Below are 21,313 nucleotides of genomic sequence, written 5' to 3'. Positions count from 1 at the left end.
TGACCTCCTGGCCCAGGAAAGGAACTCAGCAGAGAAGGAGGGGCGGGAGGGGGTTTGGGTTGGGGCTAGCTGGGGACGGGGAGTGAGGCAGATGGGGGTGTCTGGCTCGCTGAACCCCAGAATGGACCCGGCCGAAGGGTCCCGTTCGCCGCTGTACCTACAAGCTCTGTTTTAGACCGTGTTCCTGTCATCTAATAAACCTCTGTGTTACTGGCTGGCTGAGAGTCACGTCTGACTGCAAAGTGGGGGGTGCAGAACCCTTTGGCTTACCCAGGACCCCGCCTGGGTGGACTCGCTGTGGGAAGCGCACAGAGGGGCATATGCTGAATGCTCCCAGGAGAGACCCAGGAGGTGAAGCCGTGTGAGCTGCTTGTCCTGAAGACAGTCTGCTCCGAGGGAGAGGAGGCTCCCCAAAGTCCTGACTGGCTCTGTGGGGAGCAGTTCCAGAGCATCGCCCGGGGACTCCGTGACAGGGGGCACCAGAGTGGGGTGGGCGGGCCCCGGCGTGCAGCCCCTTCGCTGCCGGCTGCGCCCTCCCTCTTCTCTTCCCAGCTCCTGGGCTCCGAGAACCAGCGAACTGCTCCTGCTGCTCGCCCGCAGCGCACTCTGATTGGCCCGGCGCGCTGGAGCGGGGCGGGGGGGGGGCCTATATAAAGGCAAGGGCACTGCAGCATTCTGGCATTGGTGCAGAGCCGTGGCTGGTGCTGGAGCTGCTGGCTGTGCCCCCTCCCCCCCCAGCCCCCGCTGCAGCCTCTGCTCCCCCCCTCGCTGCAACTGCTGGCTCTGCCTCCCACCGCTCACCCGCCCCCCCGCCTGCAGCTGCCCTGGCAGCCAGGCCCCCTTGGCCAAGATGAGCTATGACCCCTATGGCTTCCGCAAGCCGTGGCAGGAGTACCGGAGCGTCCGCTCCACCAAGTCCACCGTCTCCTCCTCCCTGTACGCCCTGCACCGGCCGGCGCTGGCCCCTGCCAAGCGCTCGGGGTGCGTCGCCTCCCTGGAGAAGTTGGACCTGTCCCAGGTGAGTAGCCTGAACGCGGAGCTGCTGGGGCTGCGGGCCCAGGAGAAGGAGCAGCTGGTCGACCTCAACGACCGCTTCGCCACCTACATCGAGAAGGTGCGCCGGCTGGAGCAGCAGAACAAGGTGCTGCTGGTGGAGCTGGAGGCGCTGCGGCAGAAGCAGCAGGACCCCTCGCGCCTGCACCTGCTGTACCGGCAGGAGCTGCGCGGCCTGCGCGGCCTGCTGGAGGCGGAGGCGGGCGAGAAGATGCGCATGGAGGCCAGGCGGGACCAGCTGCGCGACTCCTGCAGCCAGCTGAAGGAGCGCTATGAGGAGGAGGCGCGGCTGCGGCTGCAGGCCGAGGAGACGCTGCAGAAGGTGCGGGAGGAGGCCGGCCAGGCCGCGCTGGCTAACAGCGACGTGGAGGGCAGCATCGGCTCCCTGCTGGGGGAGATCTCCCTGCTCCACAAGGTCTTCGGGCAGGAGAGTGCCGAGCTGTCGGCCCAGGTGGAGGCGGCCAGTCTGCCGGTGGACGTGAGCCTGGCGGGAGCTAAGCCCGATCTGGCGGCAGCGCTGCGGGAGATCCGGGCGCAGTACGAGACGCTGGCCGGCAGGAACATGCAGGCGGCCGAAGACTGGTACCGCACCAGGTTCGCCTCGGTGGCCGAGCTAGCCAGCAAGAACAACGAGGCGGTGAGGTCCATGCGGGAGGAGACGGCCGAGTACCGGCGCCTGCTGCAGTCCCGCTCGGCCGAGGTCGAGGCCCTGCGCAGCATCATCGACTCGCTCAACAAGCAGCTGGAGAGCGTGGAGGACAGGCAGAGCAGCGAGGTGGCCACGTACCAGGTGAGGCCAGGGCCTGCAGGGCAAGCCAGGCTCCCTCGCCTGTGGAGGGCAGGCACACGGGCCTGGAGCCAGGACTCCTGGGTTCTCCGCTTCATTTAGCCCCCCATGGCATGGACAGAAAGCTGGGCCCAGGTCTGCCTAGTCCCCTTGCCAGGGTCCGACGCCCTCCCCACAAGCAGCAGTAGGGTGCAAACAGCCCCGGGCAGGGCTCTGCATCACTGCCTGCGCTGGGGAGCGGCTGGCACCAGGCACAAGGAGGGAGCTTGGGAAGTGCCCTCAATCCTTGGGAGAAGGCAGCTCTGGGCCAGGGGGAGCGGGGCCAGCGGCCGGGCCGTTTGAGGGGCACTGGGAGCAAACTGCATCCTGGGGGCAGCAAGGAGTGGGGGAAGGGAGGGGAGCACACTCTGGAGTTTCTCTCTCAATGAGCAGGGACCCTGCTGCAGCCAGTGCAGGGGGCCCTGGCCAGGCGGGACGGTCCCGCTGCCCAGCTCAGAGGGATAGTGCCCCCATGGCCCCTGCGCTCGGCTCGGAGCCGCCAGGAGCCAACAGAAGTGCTGTGTCGGCTCAGACGCCCTGAGGGCATGAATGCCATGGAGGTGACCGGGCCGGGCCCCAGTGGCGGCCAGATGGGCCGAGGGTCATGGGAGGCGTTGGCAGGGCAATGGGTCTGTCTGGAGCCAGCTCCCTGGGCAGGGTGGGGAGCCCCAGGGTGGGGGCATTCAGAGCCTGGGGAAGCTCTGCCCCCAGCCCTGGAGCCTTTCCCACCCCTAGTGCCTCTGGCCGTGGGGCCTGGAGGCTGGGAGCTCTGCCCAGTGGGGGGCTGGGTACCCTGGCCAGACACTGGCTGGATGGGGGAGTGATGGAGCAGGGGGCGAAGGCACTGAGACCTGGCTGGCAGTGGGGCTTGGGGCCGGGTCGTGACCCCCCGGGCTCAGACGTGGCAGGCCCAGGGCTGAGAGCGACAGCAGGGCCCAGGCGGCACTGACCGGCCAGGCCTCTCTCCCTGCCAGGAGCGCGTGGCTGACCTGGAGCAGGAGATCAGGGAGGCCAAGCAGGAGATGGCGCGGTACCTGCGTGAGTACCAGGACCTGCTCAATGTCAAGATGGCGCTGGACATCGAGATCGCCGCCTACAGGTACTGGCCCCCCAGCTCTGCCTGGCCCCCAGCTGGGCCCCTAGCTCCCCCAGGCTTCAGAAGGAAGCGGCTGTCCCCAGGAGGCGGGCTGCAGGGTGGGCTGTGTCAGGACTCCTGGGTTTGGTTCCCAGCCCTGCACTGCATTCCCTTTTCGCCTCAGTTTCCTCCCCTGCTGGTGCTGTGGGGAGAAGGATCCCGACCCCCACTCTGAGGGGGAGGAGCCAAAGATTACATGCTTCTGGCTGCCCTCGGGCTATCTTGCTGCAGGACACGCCAGCCCCATGTCGCCCCAACGCGAGGGCAGCGAGCTCTGCCCCACAGATCTCCCTGCTATGGACAGGGCCCCCGCGCCAGCCCCCAGAATCACTCGGTGCCCAGGTCGCTCCCTGGGTCACAGGGGGATGCCTGCCCCCTGCTGGATGGACCTGGAGCTGCTCCGCCTGGTTGGGCCGGAGATCCCCCCGTTGTTTATTGTGCTGGGGCAGGGCTCGGAGCTCGGCCCGTCAGGCGGCTGTGGTGCCTCTCCCTGCGCTCGGACCTGGGCTGGGGGGCTGACCTGCGCTATCCCCTTTGGGTGTCTTACAGGAAGCTGCTGGAGGGGGAAGAGATCCGGCTGAGCTACTCATCCCCCCTGTGATCAGCGGGGGCCTGCAGCAGGAGAGCAGCCCCCAGTCACCCCCCATTCCCTGCACCCCCCTGCTGCCCTGTCCCCTTCACACCCCTCCAGTCACTCACCTGTCGCCTCCAGTGCTGAGGGAGTCGGGCAGCTGCAGGGCCGTTCCCCAGGAGTCAGGTGCGTGTGAGAGCCCCCGTCTCATTGGCTGCAGCCCCTTGGCCTCCTTGCCCCATCTCGGGGCAGGCTCCAGACCCCACGTCACCATTGCAGGGAGAGGCCAGGAGTGTCCTGGACTCCAGCCCCTCCCAGCGCTGTGCTGAGCACGGCCAGGCCCCGCTGGACAAGGCCTCCTGGGTGTGTCCTCAGGAGCCCAGCACCTGCCCCGGGTACCTCTGGGCCCCAGCAGGGCTCCCCGGCGCTCAGGCCCTCTCGCTACAGCCTGAGGTGGAGCTGCCTCCTACCCACGTGACGGCCCCCGGGCACCGGGAGTTGAACCACAAGCAGCATGTGCCCTCTCCGGAACCCGGAGAGCGAAACCACAAGTGACGTCCCCCCTCGGAGCTGCCCACCCCGGCCATGCCGAGGGAGAACCGCAGCGGGGCGCAGGCAGTACTGCCCCTAGGCCCTGGGCTGACCCAGGCTGCACCCCCTGCTGTCAGGGGGCAAACAGTGCAGGGGGGGCAGGCGGGGGAGCTGTACCCCATTCTCCTGGCCCTGCTGCGACACCCGGAGCTGCCTCCCACCACTGGATGTCCCCGGCACAGCTGGGGGATCCCACAGAGCCAGGAGCCAGCCCAGCCTCTCCTGCAGGGGGCACTCACCGCCACCACAGTGCCCAGTCCAGCTGTCCCTGGAACATCCCCCGGGGAGCCCCCATGCAGCTGGAGGGGGTGTGGGGCTAATCAGCACAGCGCCCCCTGCAGGCAGCTCTCCTGCATCAGTCAGTGTGGGGCAGGCACAGACCCGTCACCTCTCCCAATCATTGCACGAGCCACCCTTTCAGAGCAGCACCAGGACCGGCCTGGCACTGCCACGCTGCCTGTGCCAGCAATGGAAGCACCTCAATAAAAGCCCCATGGCATTAACCTGAGCCAGAGACTCTCGCTGGGGGCTGGTGAGAACCGGGGGGATGAGCACAGCCCTGTAATGCAGCAGCTCAGGGTCACGATCCCCACAGCGCCCCCTGCTGGGAGAGGCCGGGACTAGTGTAGCTGGGAACTCCCCCCACAGCCAGGGCTCCTGCCCCTCTCCCCCCCCACACACACAGCGCCCCCTGCTGGGAGAGACCGGGACTGGGGTAGCTGGGAACTCCCCCCACAGCCAGGGCTCCTGCCCCTCTCCCCCCCACACACAGCGCCCCCTGCTGGGAGAGACCGGGACTGGGGTAGCTGGGAACTCCCCGCACAGCCAGGGCTCCTGCCTCTCTCCCCCCCCCCCCAGCGCCCCCTGCTGGGAGAGGCCAGGACTAGGGTAGCTGGGAGATCCCCCCACAGCCAGGGCTCCTGCCCAGCCCCCCCCCCACAGCCAGGGCTCCTGCCCCTCTCCCCCCCCCACAGCGCCCCCTGCTGGGAGAGGCCGGGACTGGGGTAGCTGGGAACTCCCCCGACAGCCAGGGCTCCTGCCCCTCCCCACCCCCCACAGCGCCCCCTGCTGGGAGAGGCCGGGACTGGGGTAGCTGGGAACTCCCCCCACAGCCAGGGCTCCTGCCCCTCTCCCCCCCCCCACAGCGCCCCCTGCTGGGAGAGACCGGGACTGGGGTAGCTGGGAGATCCCCCCACAGCCAGGGCTCCTGCCCCTCTCCCCCCCCCCCCCACAGCGCCCCCTGCTGGGAGAGGCCGGGACTGGGGCAGCTGGGAGATCCCCCCACAGCGCCCCCTGCTGGGAGAGGCCGGGACTGGGGTAGCTGGGAGATCCCCCCACAGCGCCCCCTGCTGGGAGAGGCCGGGACTGGGGTAGCTGGGAGATCCCCCACAGCCAGGGCTCCTGCCTCTCTCCTCCCCCCCCCAGCGCCCCCTGCTGGGAGAGGCCAGGACTGGGGTAGCTAGGAGATCCCCCCACAGCGCCCCCTGCTGGGAGAGGCCGGGACTGGGGTAGCTGGGAGATCCCCCCACAGCCAGGGCTCCTGCCCCGCTCCCTGCAGTGCCCCCATGACACTCCTGCAGAAGGGTGTGTTCTGGCCTGTCTGCTGTCAGCGACTTCTCTCCCCCTGGTGCCTGCAGCTGCCCGGCCAGGCCACGGGCCAAGGGTAGGGCCCAGCCCCAGAGACGGGCTAGAGGGAAGCGCTCTTGCCCCAGGCTGCGGCTAGTTCAGTGCTAGAAGGCCACCCCCTCCCACTGGCTCCAGGGGTCCCTTCATGGGCAGCCTCTCCCTCTGGCTGGGGATAGAGCCCCCCAGATGAGGCGGGTCCACGCCCCGTGGAAGCTGCACACTCCCTCGTGCCCCCCGAGCTCTCACCTGCCATGGTGCCCCCACCCAGGCCTGGGCAGGGCCCTGCTGTGGCACCCCAGGCTGGGGCGAGCCGGGCATCCCCCTCACCTCCAGGTGATGCTGAGCATGCAGGCGTTCCCGTGGCACCGCTGTGCCAGGGCTGGTGGGAAGCAGGCTGGTGTAGTGCAGGGCCCCGGCTCACCCACCAGTGCCCAGAAGCGCTTGTGCTGGGAGAGGACGAGGCGCTGGTGGGCGCAGGAGATGACACGGCAGCCAGCTGGCCCCTGGGGTGGACGCTGCCAGGCTGCCTGGGCGGGAAGAGCATGGTGAGCGGGCGGGGGAGCCGTACACCACCTGCTATGCAGCCGTGCTGAATGCTGCCACCTGGGGGGAAAGGGGGCAATATGGGGTGTGACCTCCCCCGCCAGGATATACCATGGGGGGGGAGGGGTGTGACCTGCTCCCGCCGGGATATACCACGGGGGTGTGTGTGTGTGACCTGCTCCCGCCGGGATATACCACGGGGGTGGGGGGGAGGGATGTGACCTGCTCCCGCCGGGATATACCACGGGGGGGGGTGTGTGTGTGACCTGCTCCCGCCGGGATATACCACACAGGGGTGTGACCTGCACTGGCTGAGATATACCACATGGCGGGGGGGGGGAGAGGCGGGTTGATAAACTGCCCCTGCTGGGATATAGCACACGGGGGGGTGTGATGGAATGGGAATTTTTTGTAATATTTTGTATGAATGTGTGTGCCTCGGTTTCCCCCTGTGGTGCATGGTTGACGAGGTGGTGGGAAAAGGTTGTTACCAGCGATCCAGATGTGACTGACTAACACTTAGTCCTGTGCCCATGGAGAATCCAGGAAGCCAAGGGCCACTCCAATTGCCCAGACATTTGGGACCCGGCCACAAACGACCCAGGATGACCCCCACTCCTTAGGAGGCCAGCCAGGTGTGAGCAGCGGGAGGACAAAGGGCTGAGGAGGGGGCAGGTGGGGTGGCTCCGCAGGGGCGGCTGGAGGCAGGAGAGATGCTCCTGGATGGGGACTAAGGAGGGGTCGGGGGCTCTGGGCTGACCCTGCAGGCCCCGGCTGTAACTTTCTGCTCTCTGGTAACCAAGGACTGGCTACACGGTTCCAGCCATCTGCTAACCCCCCCGCTGTCACCCGGCGGCTGGGAGTCCCGGACGATCAGGGAGGTGGGGGTGCAGTGCTCCCTTTGGGGTACACGTCTCCCCACAAGGGGGCTGGGAGCTATGGGGACTGCACACAGAACCAGGCTGGCCAGGGCCCCTGGGGGAAGTGGGACTTATTCACTGGGGCACAGGGTGTGGCCAGGGGCAGACCCAGGAACTGCCTCTGGAGGGAACAGCCAGGTTCCATGGGGCCATTCCCATTCCATCCCCACACGACCCACAAACCTCCCCCCATGAGCTGCCCCCCACCCCACAGCCTGGCCCATCCCTCTGCCCTTGAACCATGAGACAACACCGAGTCCAGGGCACCAGCTGTCGTTTATTGTAGGCGCTCAGGAGAACAGATCCCAGCCGTGGCAGCTGGTGGGAAGGGGTGATGTCCGGGGGATCAAGATGGGACAGGGCTCTGGGGTCGGCAGCCCCAAATCCTAGACCCCTTGGTGGGGGGGTGTCTGGCCAGTGTTAGGGTTAGATGGGGGCAGCAGGGGCTGGGTTAAATACAGCAGATGGGGGGATGGGTTGAGGGTGCCAATGTGCGGAGGCTGGAGGGTAAGGGGGCTGCAGACCCATTTCTGACAGGCCCCGTCACACCTTCTGCCAGGTGGTCCAGGGGCTCCAGGTGGAGTTCACCAAGGGGTCCTGGCAGCGGATCTGCACCCACCGCACATCCCCCTCGACGCTCGTCTCCGTCACCCCCTCCAGCTGGAGGGAACCCTGAAATACAGAGAAACAGTGAGGGGGGGGCTTGCCATGACCTCAGCAGGGCAGAGGGAAGACGTGACACAGGTGGGGGAGAGGAACTCTGGGAGAGGAGGTCTGTGATTCTCAGCATTTGGGCCTGAAGCCAGGCTGCCCTCGGGAAAGGTGGCTGCTGCTCGGGGCTGCGGTTTGGAAGGGGAGCCATGAGTGGGTAGGGAGCACATCTGAAAGTGACAGACGTCAACTTCCTGATTCAAACAGCATTGTAGCAACATTTGTGATACATACGCAAAATAAAGTCCAAACAGAAATATATATACTCGGCTCTTTAAAAGGGCCAAGCTGAAAACAATCATAAGCCAAATCAGTTGGAAGAGACAATTTAAAACAGAAAATGTGAATGATAATTGGGAACTGTACAAGAACATGTTAGTAGATGCCCAAAAAGCCAGGAAGAAGGCTACACTGGTTAGAAAGAGGGGAAATAAAAGCAGCTATTAAAAAAAAATAATAATACATGGAAGAAAGGGTAAGCTGATAGCTATGAATATAAATCAGAAGCGAGGAACTGTAGAAAATTGATAAGGGAAGCAAAGGGACACAAGGAAGACGTTTTTAAAAGTATATTAGGAACAAAAGGAATATTAACAATGGTTTTTGTCCTTTACTAGACAGAAATTGTAGAATTATCAATAATAGTGTACAAAAGGCAGAAGTGTTAATAAATATTTGTTTGTTACTTGGGAAGAAGCCAGATGGCATATTCATCTCATATGATAACACTCTTTCCATTCCAACAATCACTAAGGAGGACATTGAACAGCAGCTGCTAAAGTTAGATATTTTTAAATCAGCAACTCCAGAGAACTTGAATCCAAAAGTTTGAAAACAGCTGGTAAAGACGCATGCTAGACCATTCATGCTGATTTTTCAATAACTCTTGGAACAACCAAGGGAAGTTCCAAGAAAGCTAATGATGTGTCAATATTTAAAAAGGGTAAACAGAATGACCCACACCCCTGAGCGACATAAGTTTTGTCGACATAAGTGGTAGTTTCGACATGTCCTGGGTCAGACCAATGGTCCATCTAGCCCAGTATCCTGTCTTCCGACAATAGCCAGTGTCAGATGCTTCAGAGGGAATGAACAGAACAGGGTAATTATCAAATGATCCATCCCCTGCCATCCAGTCGCAGCTTCTGGCAATTAGAGGTTTAGGGACACCCAGAGCATGGGGCTGTGTCACTGACCATCTTGGCTAACGGCCACTGATGGACCTATCCTGCATGAACTTATCTAATTCTTTTTTGAACCCAGATATACTTTTGGCCTTCACAACGTCTCCTGGCAGGAAGTTCCACAGGTTAACAGTGTGCTTATATTTGTTTGAAAGCCGCTGCTTATTAATTTCATTGGGTGATCCCAGGTTCTTGTGTTATGTGAAGAAGTAAACAACATTTCCTTATTCACCATCTCCGCACCATTCACAATTTTCTAAACCTCCATCATACACCCTCCCCTCCCCCCTTAGTCATCTCTTTTCCAAGCTGAAAAGTCCCAGTCTTTTTAAGCTCTCCTCATACGGAAGCTGTTCCACACCCCTCAGCATTTTGGTTGCCTTTCTCTGTACTTTTTCCAATTACAAAATACCATTTTGAGAGGAGCAACCAGAACTGCACGCAGTATTCAAGGTGTGGGAGCACCATGGGTTTACGTTATTACATTATATTATATTATGATATTTTCTGTCTCATTATCTAGCGCTTTCCTAATGATTCTATTCCGTTAGGTTTTTTGACGGCCGCTGCACATTGAGCAGTTTTCAGAGAATTATCCACAATGACTCCAAGATCTTTCTTGAGTGGTAACCGCTCATTTAGACCCCGTCATTTTGTATGCAGAGTCAGGATTCTGCTTTCCAATGTGCATTACTTTGCATTTGTCAACACTGAATTTCATTGGCCACTTTGTTCCCAGTCACCCAGCTTAGTGAGATCCCTTGGTAACAATTTGCAGTCAGCTTCGGATTTAACTATCTTGAGTAGTTTTGTATCCTCTGCAAATTTTGCCACCTCGCTGTTTACCTCCTTTTCCAGATCATTTATGAATAAGACTGGCCCCAGTACAGACCCCTGGGGGACACCACTATTTACCTCTCTCCATTCTGAAAACTGACCATTGATTCCTACCCTTTGTTTCCTGTCTTTTAACAAGTCACACATCCATGAGAGGACTATCCCTCTTATCATCAAGTGGGTGTGTTTCTAGTGGGTCCCACAGGGATCAGCCCTTGGCCCTACACTATTTAACATTTTTATCAGTGACCTAGAAGAAAACATAAAATCGTCGCTGATAAAGTTTGCAGATAGCACGAAGATGGGGGGAGTGGGAAATAACGAAGAGGACAGGGCAGTGACACAGAGCGATCTGGACTGCTTCGGAAGCTGGGCACAAGCAAAACAATATGTATTTCAATACAACCAAATGTGAAGTCCTATCTGAGAACAAAGGGTGTCAGCCATACTCACGGGTGGGGAAACAGGGACTCTGACAGGCACTAGGAGGTCATGGTGGATAATCAGCTGAACATGAGCTCCCAGTGCAATGCTGCGGCCAAAAGAGCTAATGCCACACTGGGATGCGTGAACAAGGGAACTCTGAGTAGCAGAGAGGTGATTTTCCCCTCTGGATTTGGCACTGGGGTGGTTGCGGCTGGAATCTGGTGCCCAGTTCTGGTGCCCACAATTCAAGAAGGATGTGGATAAATTGGAGAGGGGTCAGAGAAGAGCCACGAGAATGATCAGAGGGTTAGAAAACCTGCCTGATAGTGACAGACTCCAGGATCTCAGTCTATTTCGCTGAACAAAGAGCAGGTTCAGTGGTGACTTGACCCCTGTCTACAAGTAGTTGGGAAGCAAGTATTTAATAAGGGGCTCTTCAGTCCAGCCGAGAAAGGTCTAACCTGATCTAATGGCTGGAAGCTGAAGATAGACAAATTCAGAGTGTTGGAAGTTTGTGCCTGATTTTCAGGACATTAGCCATGGGAACCTCTTCCCAAGGGCTGTGGTGGAGTCTCCATCACTGATGATTTTTAAATGGGTACGGAATATTTTTCTAACCGATCTGCTCTTGCTCAGACAGGAATGAACTCAGGGAAGTGCTTTGGCCTGTGTGACACAGGAGGTCAGACTGATGATGACAGTGCTTTCTAATCTAGCCTTAGAATCTGTGTATTGCATGGGTGACAGGCGGAGAGAGGGTGATACAAGCAGGGGGAGTTATGGGGGGGGGATGGGTAGGGGTGTGGCTTGTTACCATGGTGCTGTGTTCGTGTGGTGACAGGCAGAAAAGGGGTGACACAAGCCTAGGCAGGACAGGTGACAGGTGGGGGGACAGTTACCGTGGTGCCGTCCCAGTGCTGGTACTCCAGCTGGTAGCGCAGGAGGAAGTAGGAGTGTGGGCTGGACCAGGAGGCTGGGGGGGCCCAGGACAGGTGCAGGCGCCCGCCCTTGCTCTGTGCAGACACGTCTTGCGGTGGGCCCGGCCTCACTGTGGGCAGACTCTTTGTAGTTAGTCATGAGGGAGGGTGGGATCAGACCGATGGGCAAGGGGAACCCCTCCACTCTCTGGGTACTCCCTCCCCTTGGCCTTTGGCGCAGGGCCCCATCACCCCAAGGCTGCCTAACCCCAGCCCTGGATGGAGATGTGGGTCCTGGTACCCATGGGGGGGGGTTCTGGGGCAGTAGGGGGCCCAGTACCCACACAGGGGGGCTCTGGGGCAGCGAGGGGCCTGGTACCCATGCGGGGGGAGGAGCTCTGGGGCACTGAGTGGGGGGTCCCGGTAACCATGCAGCGGGGCTCTGGGGTAGTGGGGGGCCCGGTACCCCATGCGGGGGGGCTCTCGGGTGCGGGGCCCGGTACCCAGGCGGGACACACCGATGTCCCGGAGGAAGAGGCTGCGGGTGATGTTCACGAAGCTCTCAGCCGAGATTCCCTCCAGCGCCAGCTCCAGCGGCCTCGGCTCCTCAGCGAAGGGGCAGAAGGTCCCGTCCGCCAGGGTCACCGTGAAAGGCTGGGGCCAGCCCGGGCCCTGCAAGGCGGCGCCTCCGCCCACGTAGACCCAGGCCCCGGGGGCGCCACCGGGGCTGCGGCAGAGCACAGGCAGGTCAGGCGGAGCGTGGGGCAGGGGGTCCGGCCGGGGGCAGGGGCTGGGGAGGTGGGGACAGAGGACGGAGAGTGGAGCGGGACGAGGTCCAGCCGGGGGGTGGGTGGGATGGGGGTCAGGGAGGGGGGGCGGACGGGGGGCAGTGGGGCGGGGGAAAGGAGGGGCATGGCTGGGGCCGGGGCCAGGGCCAGGGGACTGGGGGGGTAGGGACGGGGGGGGCAGTGGGGAAAGGGAGGGGCACTACGGGGCGCGGGGGCGGGGCCGGGGGGGTAGGGAGAGGGGGGGCAGTGGGACAGGGGAAGGGAGGGGCACGGCAGGGAGGCGGGGCCGGGAGCCGGAGGGGGTAGGGAGAGTGGGGGCAGTGGGGGAAGGGAGGGGCACGGCGGCGCGGGGCCGGGGGAAGGGCCGGGGGTCAGTGGGGCGGGAGAAGTAGAGGGGGGCGGGCGGACGGACGGCAGTGGGGCGGGGCCGGGGCTCAGGGAGGTGCGGACAGGTGGGGCAGTGGGGTGGTGGAAGGGAGGGACACGGCGAGGACCGGGGCCAGGGGACTGGGGAAATAGGAACGCGGGAGGCAGTGGGGGACGGGAGGCAGCGGGGCGGGGGAAGGGAGGGGCACGGTGGGACCGGGGGGGTGCGGACGGGGGGCAGAGGGGCGGGGCCGGGGGGCAGGTGGTAGGGACGGGGGGGCGGGGGAAGGGTGAGGCCGGGGGCCAGGGAGGTGGGGCCGGGGGACAGGGGGCGGGGGAAGGGAGGGGCACGGCGGGGCCGGGGGGCGGGGGAAGGGAGGGGCACTCACCTGCGGGAGAGGCGGGCGCGGAAGGTGGCGGGGCGCAGCGCGGTCCAGGAGCAGCTCAGCTCGCCGCGGTAGGACTCCGCCCGGCAGGTCACGGCGCGGCCTGGGGGCAGGATGGGTCAGTATCGCCCGGCCCCACAGCGACCCGCCATAGCCCGGCCCCCCTGCAAGCCCCCCCTCGCGCTCCCCGCCCCTGACAGCCTGACCCCCCGGGCGGTCCCCCCCCTCCCTGCCCCCCCGGCTGGTGCCCCCCGCCCCTGACCCCCCCGGGCGGTCCCCCCCCCGCTCCCTGCCTCCCCCCGGCTGGTGCCCCCCGCCCCTGACAGCCTGACCCCCCGGGCGGTCCCCCCCCCGCTCTGCGCCCTGGTAGCAGACAGCTCTGGGCGCTGCCCCCGCCTGTCCTGTGGGTGTGGAGCCCCAGGGGAGCTGGAGTTCCTGGCTCTCACCCCCCACCCTCCCATGGCAGGTACCTGGGGAGTCCTGCAGCAGGGGGTACTCCGGGTCGCTGACCACCACGTAGGTGGAGTCCAGCAGGCGAGGGCCGTGCCAGCAGGTGTAGTTGCCGGTGGCCGGCTGGTCCAGGCCCTCGAGCGTGAGGGTGCGGCCGGCGACGTAGTGCTCAGCCATGATCTCGGGCTCCCCGTTCTGCTTCCAGGACACGTGCTCCTGGGGGGTGTCGCACGTCACCACCACCTGGCTATTGACCTCCCCGACCAGAACTGGGGAGAAAGGGACCCGCCGCGTCAGCGCCCAAGGCGTAGGGCGGGGGCAGGCCAGACACAAGGGCTGCAATGCCCCACCCCCTCCCTGGGCAGGGTGTACCCTGTGCCCACCCCCCAGGGGGCCAGATATACCCCTACCCCTTCCAGAGCCCTGCACCCCCTGTGCCTCCTCCTCCTCCCCCAAAGGGGCCAGGCATGCCCCATGTCCCCCTCCCCTACTCCCAGGGGGCCAGATGTACCCCTACCCCCTCCAGGGCCCTGTGCTCCCTGTGCCTCCCCCCTCGACTCCCAAAGGGGCCAGGCATGCCCCGTGTCCCCCTCCCTTACTCCCAGGGGGCCAGGTGTACCCCTACCCCCCAGGGCCCTGCGCTTCCCCCCCGCCCCCGCCACAGGGACCAGGTGTGCTGCATGCCCACACACAGTCTTTTTCCCCATCACCCTCCCTAGAGTGTGACTCACACTTGCTGGGGAAGCCCGTCAGGGCTGCAGCAGGGACCACACACAGCACCTGCACCAGGGCCACCAGCATCAGCATCTGTGGGGCAAGAGGGGCAGAGTTAGTGCTTCGCACGGACACCTGCATGGATCTCCACATCCCAACGGCCCGGCCACCAAGTCCCAGCACCCTGAGACTAGCCCCAAGGCCTGAGCGCTCAGCCCCTGCCCGCAGGACTCCCAGCCACCGTGTGAGGGGCCCAGCCAATGGGCAGGGGGCCCTGGGGAGCCCTGGGGGACCCCCTCCGCAGGAGCAGTCAGGGCCACGAGGAGCCAGGGCCCTTAGTCTGTGTAGCCGGGACTGTCGTCTGTCTGTGCCACATCCAATGCAACGGGGCCCTGATCTTGGGGTGGGAGGAGGGGGCTGTGTCATAGTTGGCGTGATGGGGTCCTGATCTCAGGGCGTGGGGCTGTGCTGTGCCTGGCATGATGGGGCCCTGTTCTCTGGGGTGGCAGTTGGGGTCTGTGCAGCCAGGGCCTGGGGCGGCAGAGAGGGGTCCACAAAGAAGCGGATGCTGGAGAAGGCAGTGGGCTGTACTGTTGAAGAGGATGAAGTGATGGGCCCAGGCAGGTAGGAGAGGGGGCCCAGCACTGGGGGAGGGGTAGAGAGCCCCATGGATCAGGGAGCATGAAAGGGTCAAGCCAGACTCTACCCCCAGAGCCTGCAGTGGGCCATGGCAGCTGTTTCCTCTGCAGCCCCCTCCCCAGCCCCAAACTCTACGGACCCCAGCACCAGAGAAGGCAGCGCTCTCCCTAGGGCCTCCCTGGGCTGTCACCCCTGGCCCTGGGGCTCTCGGCCCTTCCCCTGGAGTGGAGTCCACAGCTGGCTCCCCGGCTCCGTGGGTCAGAGCTGTGCCCTGTCCTGCCCTCAGGCTGCCTGCTGGCTCCCCCCACACACACACATCCCGTCCAGCCTCACCTCGGAGGGTCGGTGCTCTCTGCTGCTCGCAGGGCTGGTGCTGTGGCAGGGCTGGGGTGTGCTGTGTGTGGCCCGTATATATTCGCCCCCAGCCCTGCAGGGCAGCCCCCGACAGCACAAAAAGCAGAAGCCAGAGAAACCACAGAGCTGACAGCTGCAATTCTCAGAAGAGAGAAAGCTGGAGAAGCCACACTGGGCTGGGGCCAAAACCAGCGAGAGCTACAGGGCCCCCCATCCCCCGAGGTGAGGGGCCCAGCTCCACAGCAAGAGCTACAGGGTTCCCCCATTGCTCCTGCAGAGCGAGGGGCCTGGCCCCACAGCAAGTCCTGGTTATCACCCCCCATCAGTCACGCTCACCTGGAGCCCTGGCATGGCTTGATTTGTGTCCATGGAGCTGGCTGCCCAGACTCCCCCCCCCCCCCCCCCCGAGATTGGGGCCCCACCACGCTGGGCACTTTGCAAGCATCTAACGGGGGCAGTCCCTGCCCCAGGAGCTCACAGGCCGCGTGTGAGATGAGAGAGCAGATGGCGGAGCACGAGGGGGCAGGGAGATGGGAATGGTCTCGGGGCGGCTGTGGGGTAATTGTAGGGAGCTGGACGGCGCCAATGAGGTGGCCTTGCGGAGTTGAAGGGGAGCTTGCCCTGCATGTGAGGGCAGCCGGGCAGAAAGTGCAAAGGTGGGAACTGCGGCAAGTGCTCGGTGTCTGCTGTCCCACTGGCAGGGCAAAGGCGGAGTTGGCCCAGTGGGGTCTGGGAGGTGATCAGGTGGTGGGAAAGGCCGTGGACGTGGAGACGAGGGGTGTGTCTGACACCAAGGCCGTTGGTACCAGCTGGCAAAGGGCTCACAGCTCTGTGACAGCACCTGCTGCTGGTGCCTGGCTTGCAGGGCACGTCGGGAAAGCCAGGCTCCCTGGGGAGCTGTGCTGCACACAGCTGGGAAGAGGGAGACACGTGTTACCGTCTGAACCCAGGCAGGGTGACAAACCGGTTTTCAGGCAGACCAGGGAAGTCAATTCACCCGTCTGGCTGTCAGCTCGTCCATGGAGCATCGTAAGCCAACACAGCGAAGCCAGATCTGCACACGGAGCAGAGGGGTGGGCGACACCAGCGGCTCGGGGGGACCAGATGTCCTGATTTTGGGTCTTTTTCTTACATAGGCTCTTATTACCCCCCACCCCAGTCCCAATTTTTCACACTTGCTGTCTGGTCACCCTACCAGCTACTAAACCCCCCTCCTGTCTCTGGAGGGTGGGGAGATATACATAGAAATGTGGGGCTGGGAGGTCATCCAGTTCCCTCCCTGTGCTGGGGCAGCACCAAGTGACCCTAGACCAGCCCTGACGGGTTTGTCCAACCTGGTCTTAAAACCTCCAATGACAGGATCCCACCACCTCCCTTGGATGCCTGGTCCAGAGTGTAGCTACCCTGAGAGTTAGAAACTTTCCCTAATGTTCTCCTCAATCTCCCCTGCAGCCGAGCAGGCCCGGTACTGCTTGTCCTGCCTGCAGTGGACTTGGAGAACACGTGGTGCAAGCTCTGTCTGTCTCTCGTCTGACTCCAGGTGAGAGCCAGCAGCAGCTCTTATCCCCGCCTCACACCTCCCCCGTCACGGTGGGGAGATCCAAATCCTGCGGGTGTCAATGTCTGAGCAACTGGATTGATGGTTGTCTTTTCAAGGCCATGGAGACCAACACTCAGACAGCTAGGTGACACTCAGGCCCATGTGTCTTACCCTGCCCTGAGAGCAAACAGGCCTTTCCCACTCACTGAGTAACAATGCATCTTAGGGGAAACTGAGGCACAAACAGGCCCCATAAAAATATTATAGAATATTCCCACTTTGTCACATCTCTTCCCCCTTCCAGACCAAACTGAGCAGGGTCACTCTAACCAGTGACCTGGGGAAGTTCGAACCCACAAATGTTATCCACAGGTGCCACCGCATCTTTCGCATCCCCTTGGTAGCTTCCTGCCCGGCACTTCCAAGAGTTAGAATCCCAGAACCACAGAGTTAGAAGGGTCACCTAGTCTAACCCAGCCAGCAGCAGGAGCTGTTGTGTCCTTAATCAGGTTTCACAGCCCCATTGCTATTCAATTAAACGTCCTGTATCCAATCCTCAGCGCGGCGCCGGGTCCCGTCTGCCCTTGGGTCGGGCTGGTTGCTCACTTGCACTCACGGGGCACATGAGGAGCCATCATGAGGCCTGTGCCCGTTTGCCACCCCCCCCAAAGCCATTAGGTTTGGAACTGGGCTGGTTCCGGCCACTGCCTCCTCCCCCTCGTCTGCCAGGGAGCGAGGGCAGCACCCCGCCCCCGTGTCGGCCATCTTGGCTGCAGCCTGGGCTGCCCTGACCCCTAGGTTGGAGCAGGGGGTGACCCCTTGGGCATTTGGTCTTAACCCAGCCCTGTCTCTGGGGCTCTGGTGTCCCGGGTGCTACCAGTCAGCTCTGTGTTCTAGGGGAACCAGGGCGCAGTATCTAGCCTGTCTGACTCATGAAAGACACGACACCCCCTCGCTTGAACCAAGACCGACCAGAGAAAAGACTTGCAGAGAGCAGTGAAGGGCATTGGGAGCAACACCTAGACCCCTTCTGACAAGGGTGACAAAATGAAGACATCTCCATTAGCATACAGAATGGAGAACAGAGACAACTCCCCTAGCCTCATCTGCATGAAAGGTGGGACAGGGATTCATCTCATTAGCATACAGAACGGAGAACAGAGAACCGCACAGAATTCTGGGAGCAGGGAAGCACTGTGTCACAGAGTGTGGGGGAGTCAGGGCCCTTCACCCCCGGCTTCCTGCAATTCACCATGACTCTCAGCCAGCCAGTAAAGCAGAAGGTTTATTTAGACGACAGGAACACAGTCCAAGACAGGTCTTGCAGGCACAGACAACAGGATCCCCCCCAGTTAGGTCCATCTTGGGGTCCCAGGGCGCCCCAGCCCCCTTGGGAGGTCAGAGCCCCGTTTGCCTCCCAGCCATTCCACCAGCCAGCTCCCAACTCTCTCCCCAGTCTTTGTTCAGTTTCCCGGGCAAAGGTGTCACCTGGCCTCTAACAACTTCCTGGGTTCTCATGTTACATGCTCAGGTATTCTCCCTTGGTCAGTCTCCCATCCCCCAATGCAGACTATCCTAGCCACACTCCCCTGTCAGCATTCAAAGACCACAGTAGGAACAGTCCCAGTTCATCACACACTGCATCATGGGGGATCTCTGCTCCAGATGTTAATGAACCTACACCTGCACACTGCACCTGGGCAGGCCCCTCTGGAGCTGTCCCCCAACCCCAGGGCTGTGTGTCTGCCAGGAGCCCATCCCCTCTTTGGGGGTAACCTGCTGCCCTCACATAAGAACACAAGAACGGCCGTACCGGGTCAGACCAAAGGTCCATCTAGCCCAGTATCCTGTCTACCAACAGTGGCCAATGCCAGGTGCTCCAGAGGGAGTGAACCAACAGGCAATGATCAAGTGATCTCTCTCCTGCCATCCATCTCCATCCTCTGACAAACAGAGGCTAGGGACATCATTCCTTACCCATCCTGGCTAATAGCCATTCATGGACTTAACCACCATGAATTTATCCAGTTCTTTTAAACGCTGTTATAGTCCCTAGCCTTCACAACCTCCTCAGGTAAGGAGTTCCACAAGTTGACTGTGCGCTGCGTGAAGAAGAACTTCCTTGTATTTGTTTTAAACCTGCTGCCTATTAATTTCATTTGGTGACCCCTAGTTCTTGTATTATGGGAATAAGTAAATAACTTTTCCTTATCCACTTTCTCCACATCACTCATGATTTTATAGACCTCTATCATATCCCCCCTTAGTCTCCTCTTTTCCAAGCTGAAGAGTCCTAGCCGCGATGGGCTGTGCTTCAGGCTGCCTGCTGGGTTCACAGCGCTCCGGTAACATCTGAGCTGGTAGGAGACGCATCCATCACATTAGCTTGCAAGGTTTAACTTGCATTCCGACAGATTCCCATTTCTGACCTCCCGTGGCACCTTCGCTAGTGACTGATGCCTTGAAGCAGCCACTGAGGACGTGTTTCTAGTGTGCACAGCTAACGCCTCACATCGCTTCAGTGCGCACACGTCACAATGCTCGTAATCCCCAGGGGGCCCCTGACTCTCCTTGGAGACTCATCCGGCATTATGTGATGAGCCAGACTCCGGGGACAGGCCTAGCAGTTAAGGGCAGAAGGGGCTACCAGGTCAGCTAGTCTGACCTGTAAATCACAGGCCCCACCCTCACCAGCGCCTGCCCACTTAACCAAAACTGGACTAAAATAGCACAGCCCACAGGGGACTAGACTGTATGTGTCACCGGCAGTGAACAGGCGTGACAGAGGGGCCCAGGGCCCAAGGCCCCCACAGTGACAGGGAAATGACAAAGTGAGCTACACCCAGCTAATCCTGGCTGGTGACCCACCCCCACACACTTCTGAGGAAGGTGACAAACCCCTTAGGACAGAGGGGGAATTTTCTGTAATATGATGTATGGATACTGTGCAGGCCTCAATTTCCCCTCTGTGGTGCATGGGTAATTAGGTGGGAGGAAAAGGGTGTTTACTCTGTGCAGAGATCCAGGTGTGACTGCGCTTGGCTGGCTAGTCCCCAGGCCCAGGGCCGGCTCCAGGCACCAGCCCTCCAAGCATGTGCTTGGGGCGGCAGCTGGAGGGGGGCGGCACTCACCCGGGGAGAGCGGGGCCACGGCCAGGCTCGCCGCCCTCCCCTGGTGCTCCGGCCCACCGGGGAGAGCGGGGCCCTCCCCTGCCGTGCCAGGCCCTCCCCTGCCGTGCTCCCCGCCGGGGGGCAGCGGGAGGCTTTTTTGCCTGGGGCGGCAAAAAAGCCAGAGCCAGCCCTGCCCAGGCCCACGGACAGTCCCAGAAGACAATGGCCACTCCAATTGCCCAGCCATTTGGCACCTGGCAACTAACAACCCTGATCCCCCCACCGCAGAAGCTGGCCAGGTGTTAGCAGCGGGAGGACAAAGGACTGAGGAGGGGACAGGTGGGGTGGTTCCGCGGGGGTGGCTGGAGGCAGGAGAGATGCTCCTGGATTGGGACTAAGGAGGGGTTGGGGGCTCTGGGCTGACCCCGCAGGCCCAGGGTGTAACTTTCTGCTCTCTGGTAACCAATGACTGGCTACGCCGTTCCAGCCACCTGTTAAATCCCCCCCCGCTGTCACCCGCCGGCTGAGAGTCCCGGCCAATCGGGAGGGTGGGGTGCAGTGCTCCCTTTGGGGTACACGTCTCCCCCAGGGGTCCGGCTCAGGTGGCCTCGCTGCAGGGAGTTCACGGCATGACATGGGGGGGCTGAAGGCTCTGAGGGTCAGTCCCAGAAGGCAGGGAAGTCGAGAGACCCACCCAGAAAGAGAGTGACCCTGAGGGGCTGGCACAAGGAAGGGTTCCCCCGGGGTTGTTCCCGAGCCAGGGCCACCCGGGGCGGGGGCAAGTGGGACAATTTGCCCCAGGCCCTGCAGGGGCCCCGCAAGCCCTGGCCCAGTGGCGGTCCGGGTCTTTGGTGGCATTTCGGTGGCGGGGGGCCCTTCAGTGCTGCTGAAGATGCCTGAAGGGCCCCCCGCCGCTGAAGACCCAGAGCGCCACCGGGTGAGTACAAGCGCCGCAGCTCCCCCGCTTTGCCCCAGACCCCCTGAACCCTCTGGGCGGCCCTGTCCCGAGCCGCGTGAGCACCGAGCCTGTGGACCCACGACACTGTCCAAGGTCACGGCCAGCCTGAGCCCCGGGGAAATTCCTGTGTCCCTGAACCAGAACCAGAACCAGCCAAGCCCCTGGGCGACCGTGAGGCTGTTCCTGTCTCCCCCAGGCCGCTTGGCATTGAGGGGTTCCCAGCTCACAGCCATGGCCCGCCCAGCTGGCACCCTGTCAAGCCCACAGCAGGTGGTGGCACCTTCCCATCAGCGCCAAGGCCTCTGCTGCCATCCGGGCCCCGCTGCGCCACCAGCCCCTCCTGCTCACACCCCCAGGGCCAGCACCAGGACACGCAGGAGCCCTGGGACCAGGGGCTCTGAATGGGGCTGCGCTGCCTTTGCCTTGGCCCTCAGGCCAGAGCTGGGATCCTGCGCTGGGGGGTGGGGAGGGGGTGATGGGCAGCTGTGGGCGCTGCTGGGACCAGGCTGGGGGAGGGGGTGCTGTCCCCTGCGCAGTGTCCTGGCCATGCCGATGGGTGGGGCCCCAGCCGCCATAGCCCCCAGCCAGGCCATGAGGGGCGTGTGGGCATGCCCAGGGGTGGGGGCTGCCATGGGTTGGGGGAGGGGCGCTGGCATCACAGTCACTGC

General features: G+C 62.4%; 2 protein-coding genes across 2 annotated transcripts; one reads left to right on the top strand and one right to left on the bottom strand.

The window, feature by feature from the left end:
* Positions 1 to 715: 715 nt before the first annotated feature.
* Positions 716 to 4,684, top strand: LOC128838413 (neurofilament light polypeptide-like). Its single transcript, XM_054030581.1, has 3 exons — positions 716 to 1,843; positions 2,854 to 2,978; positions 3,564 to 4,684. The coding sequence occupies exons 1-3, from the start codon at positions 851 to 853 to the stop codon at positions 3,613 to 3,615; spliced, it is 1,170 nt and encodes a 389-aa protein (XP_053886556.1). The 5' UTR covers positions 716 to 850; the 3' UTR covers positions 3,616 to 4,684.
* A 2,838-nt stretch (positions 4,685 to 7,522) lies between these two features.
* Positions 7,523 to 20,878, bottom strand: LOC128837933 (interleukin-12 subunit beta-like). Its single transcript, XM_054029632.1, has 7 exons — positions 20,726 to 20,878; positions 14,062 to 14,137; positions 13,351 to 13,599; positions 12,884 to 12,983; positions 11,859 to 12,067; positions 11,323 to 11,471; positions 7,523 to 7,937 (listed from the first exon to the last, which is right to left on the bottom strand). Exons 1-7 carry the CDS (start codon positions 20,876 to 20,878, stop codon positions 7,809 to 7,811), a joined length of 1,065 nt encoding a protein of 354 aa, XP_053885607.1. The 3' UTR covers positions 7,523 to 7,808.
* Positions 20,879 to 21,313: the final 435 nt, after the last annotated feature.

This window comes from Malaclemys terrapin, chromosome 5 (genome assembly GCF_027887155.1).
Source record: "Malaclemys terrapin pileata isolate rMalTer1 chromosome 5, rMalTer1.hap1, whole genome shotgun sequence".
In the NCBI taxonomy this organism is placed as follows: Eukaryota; Metazoa; Chordata; order Testudines; family Emydidae; genus Malaclemys; species Malaclemys terrapin.
This window is presented reverse-complemented; position numbering and strand designations above follow the sequence as displayed.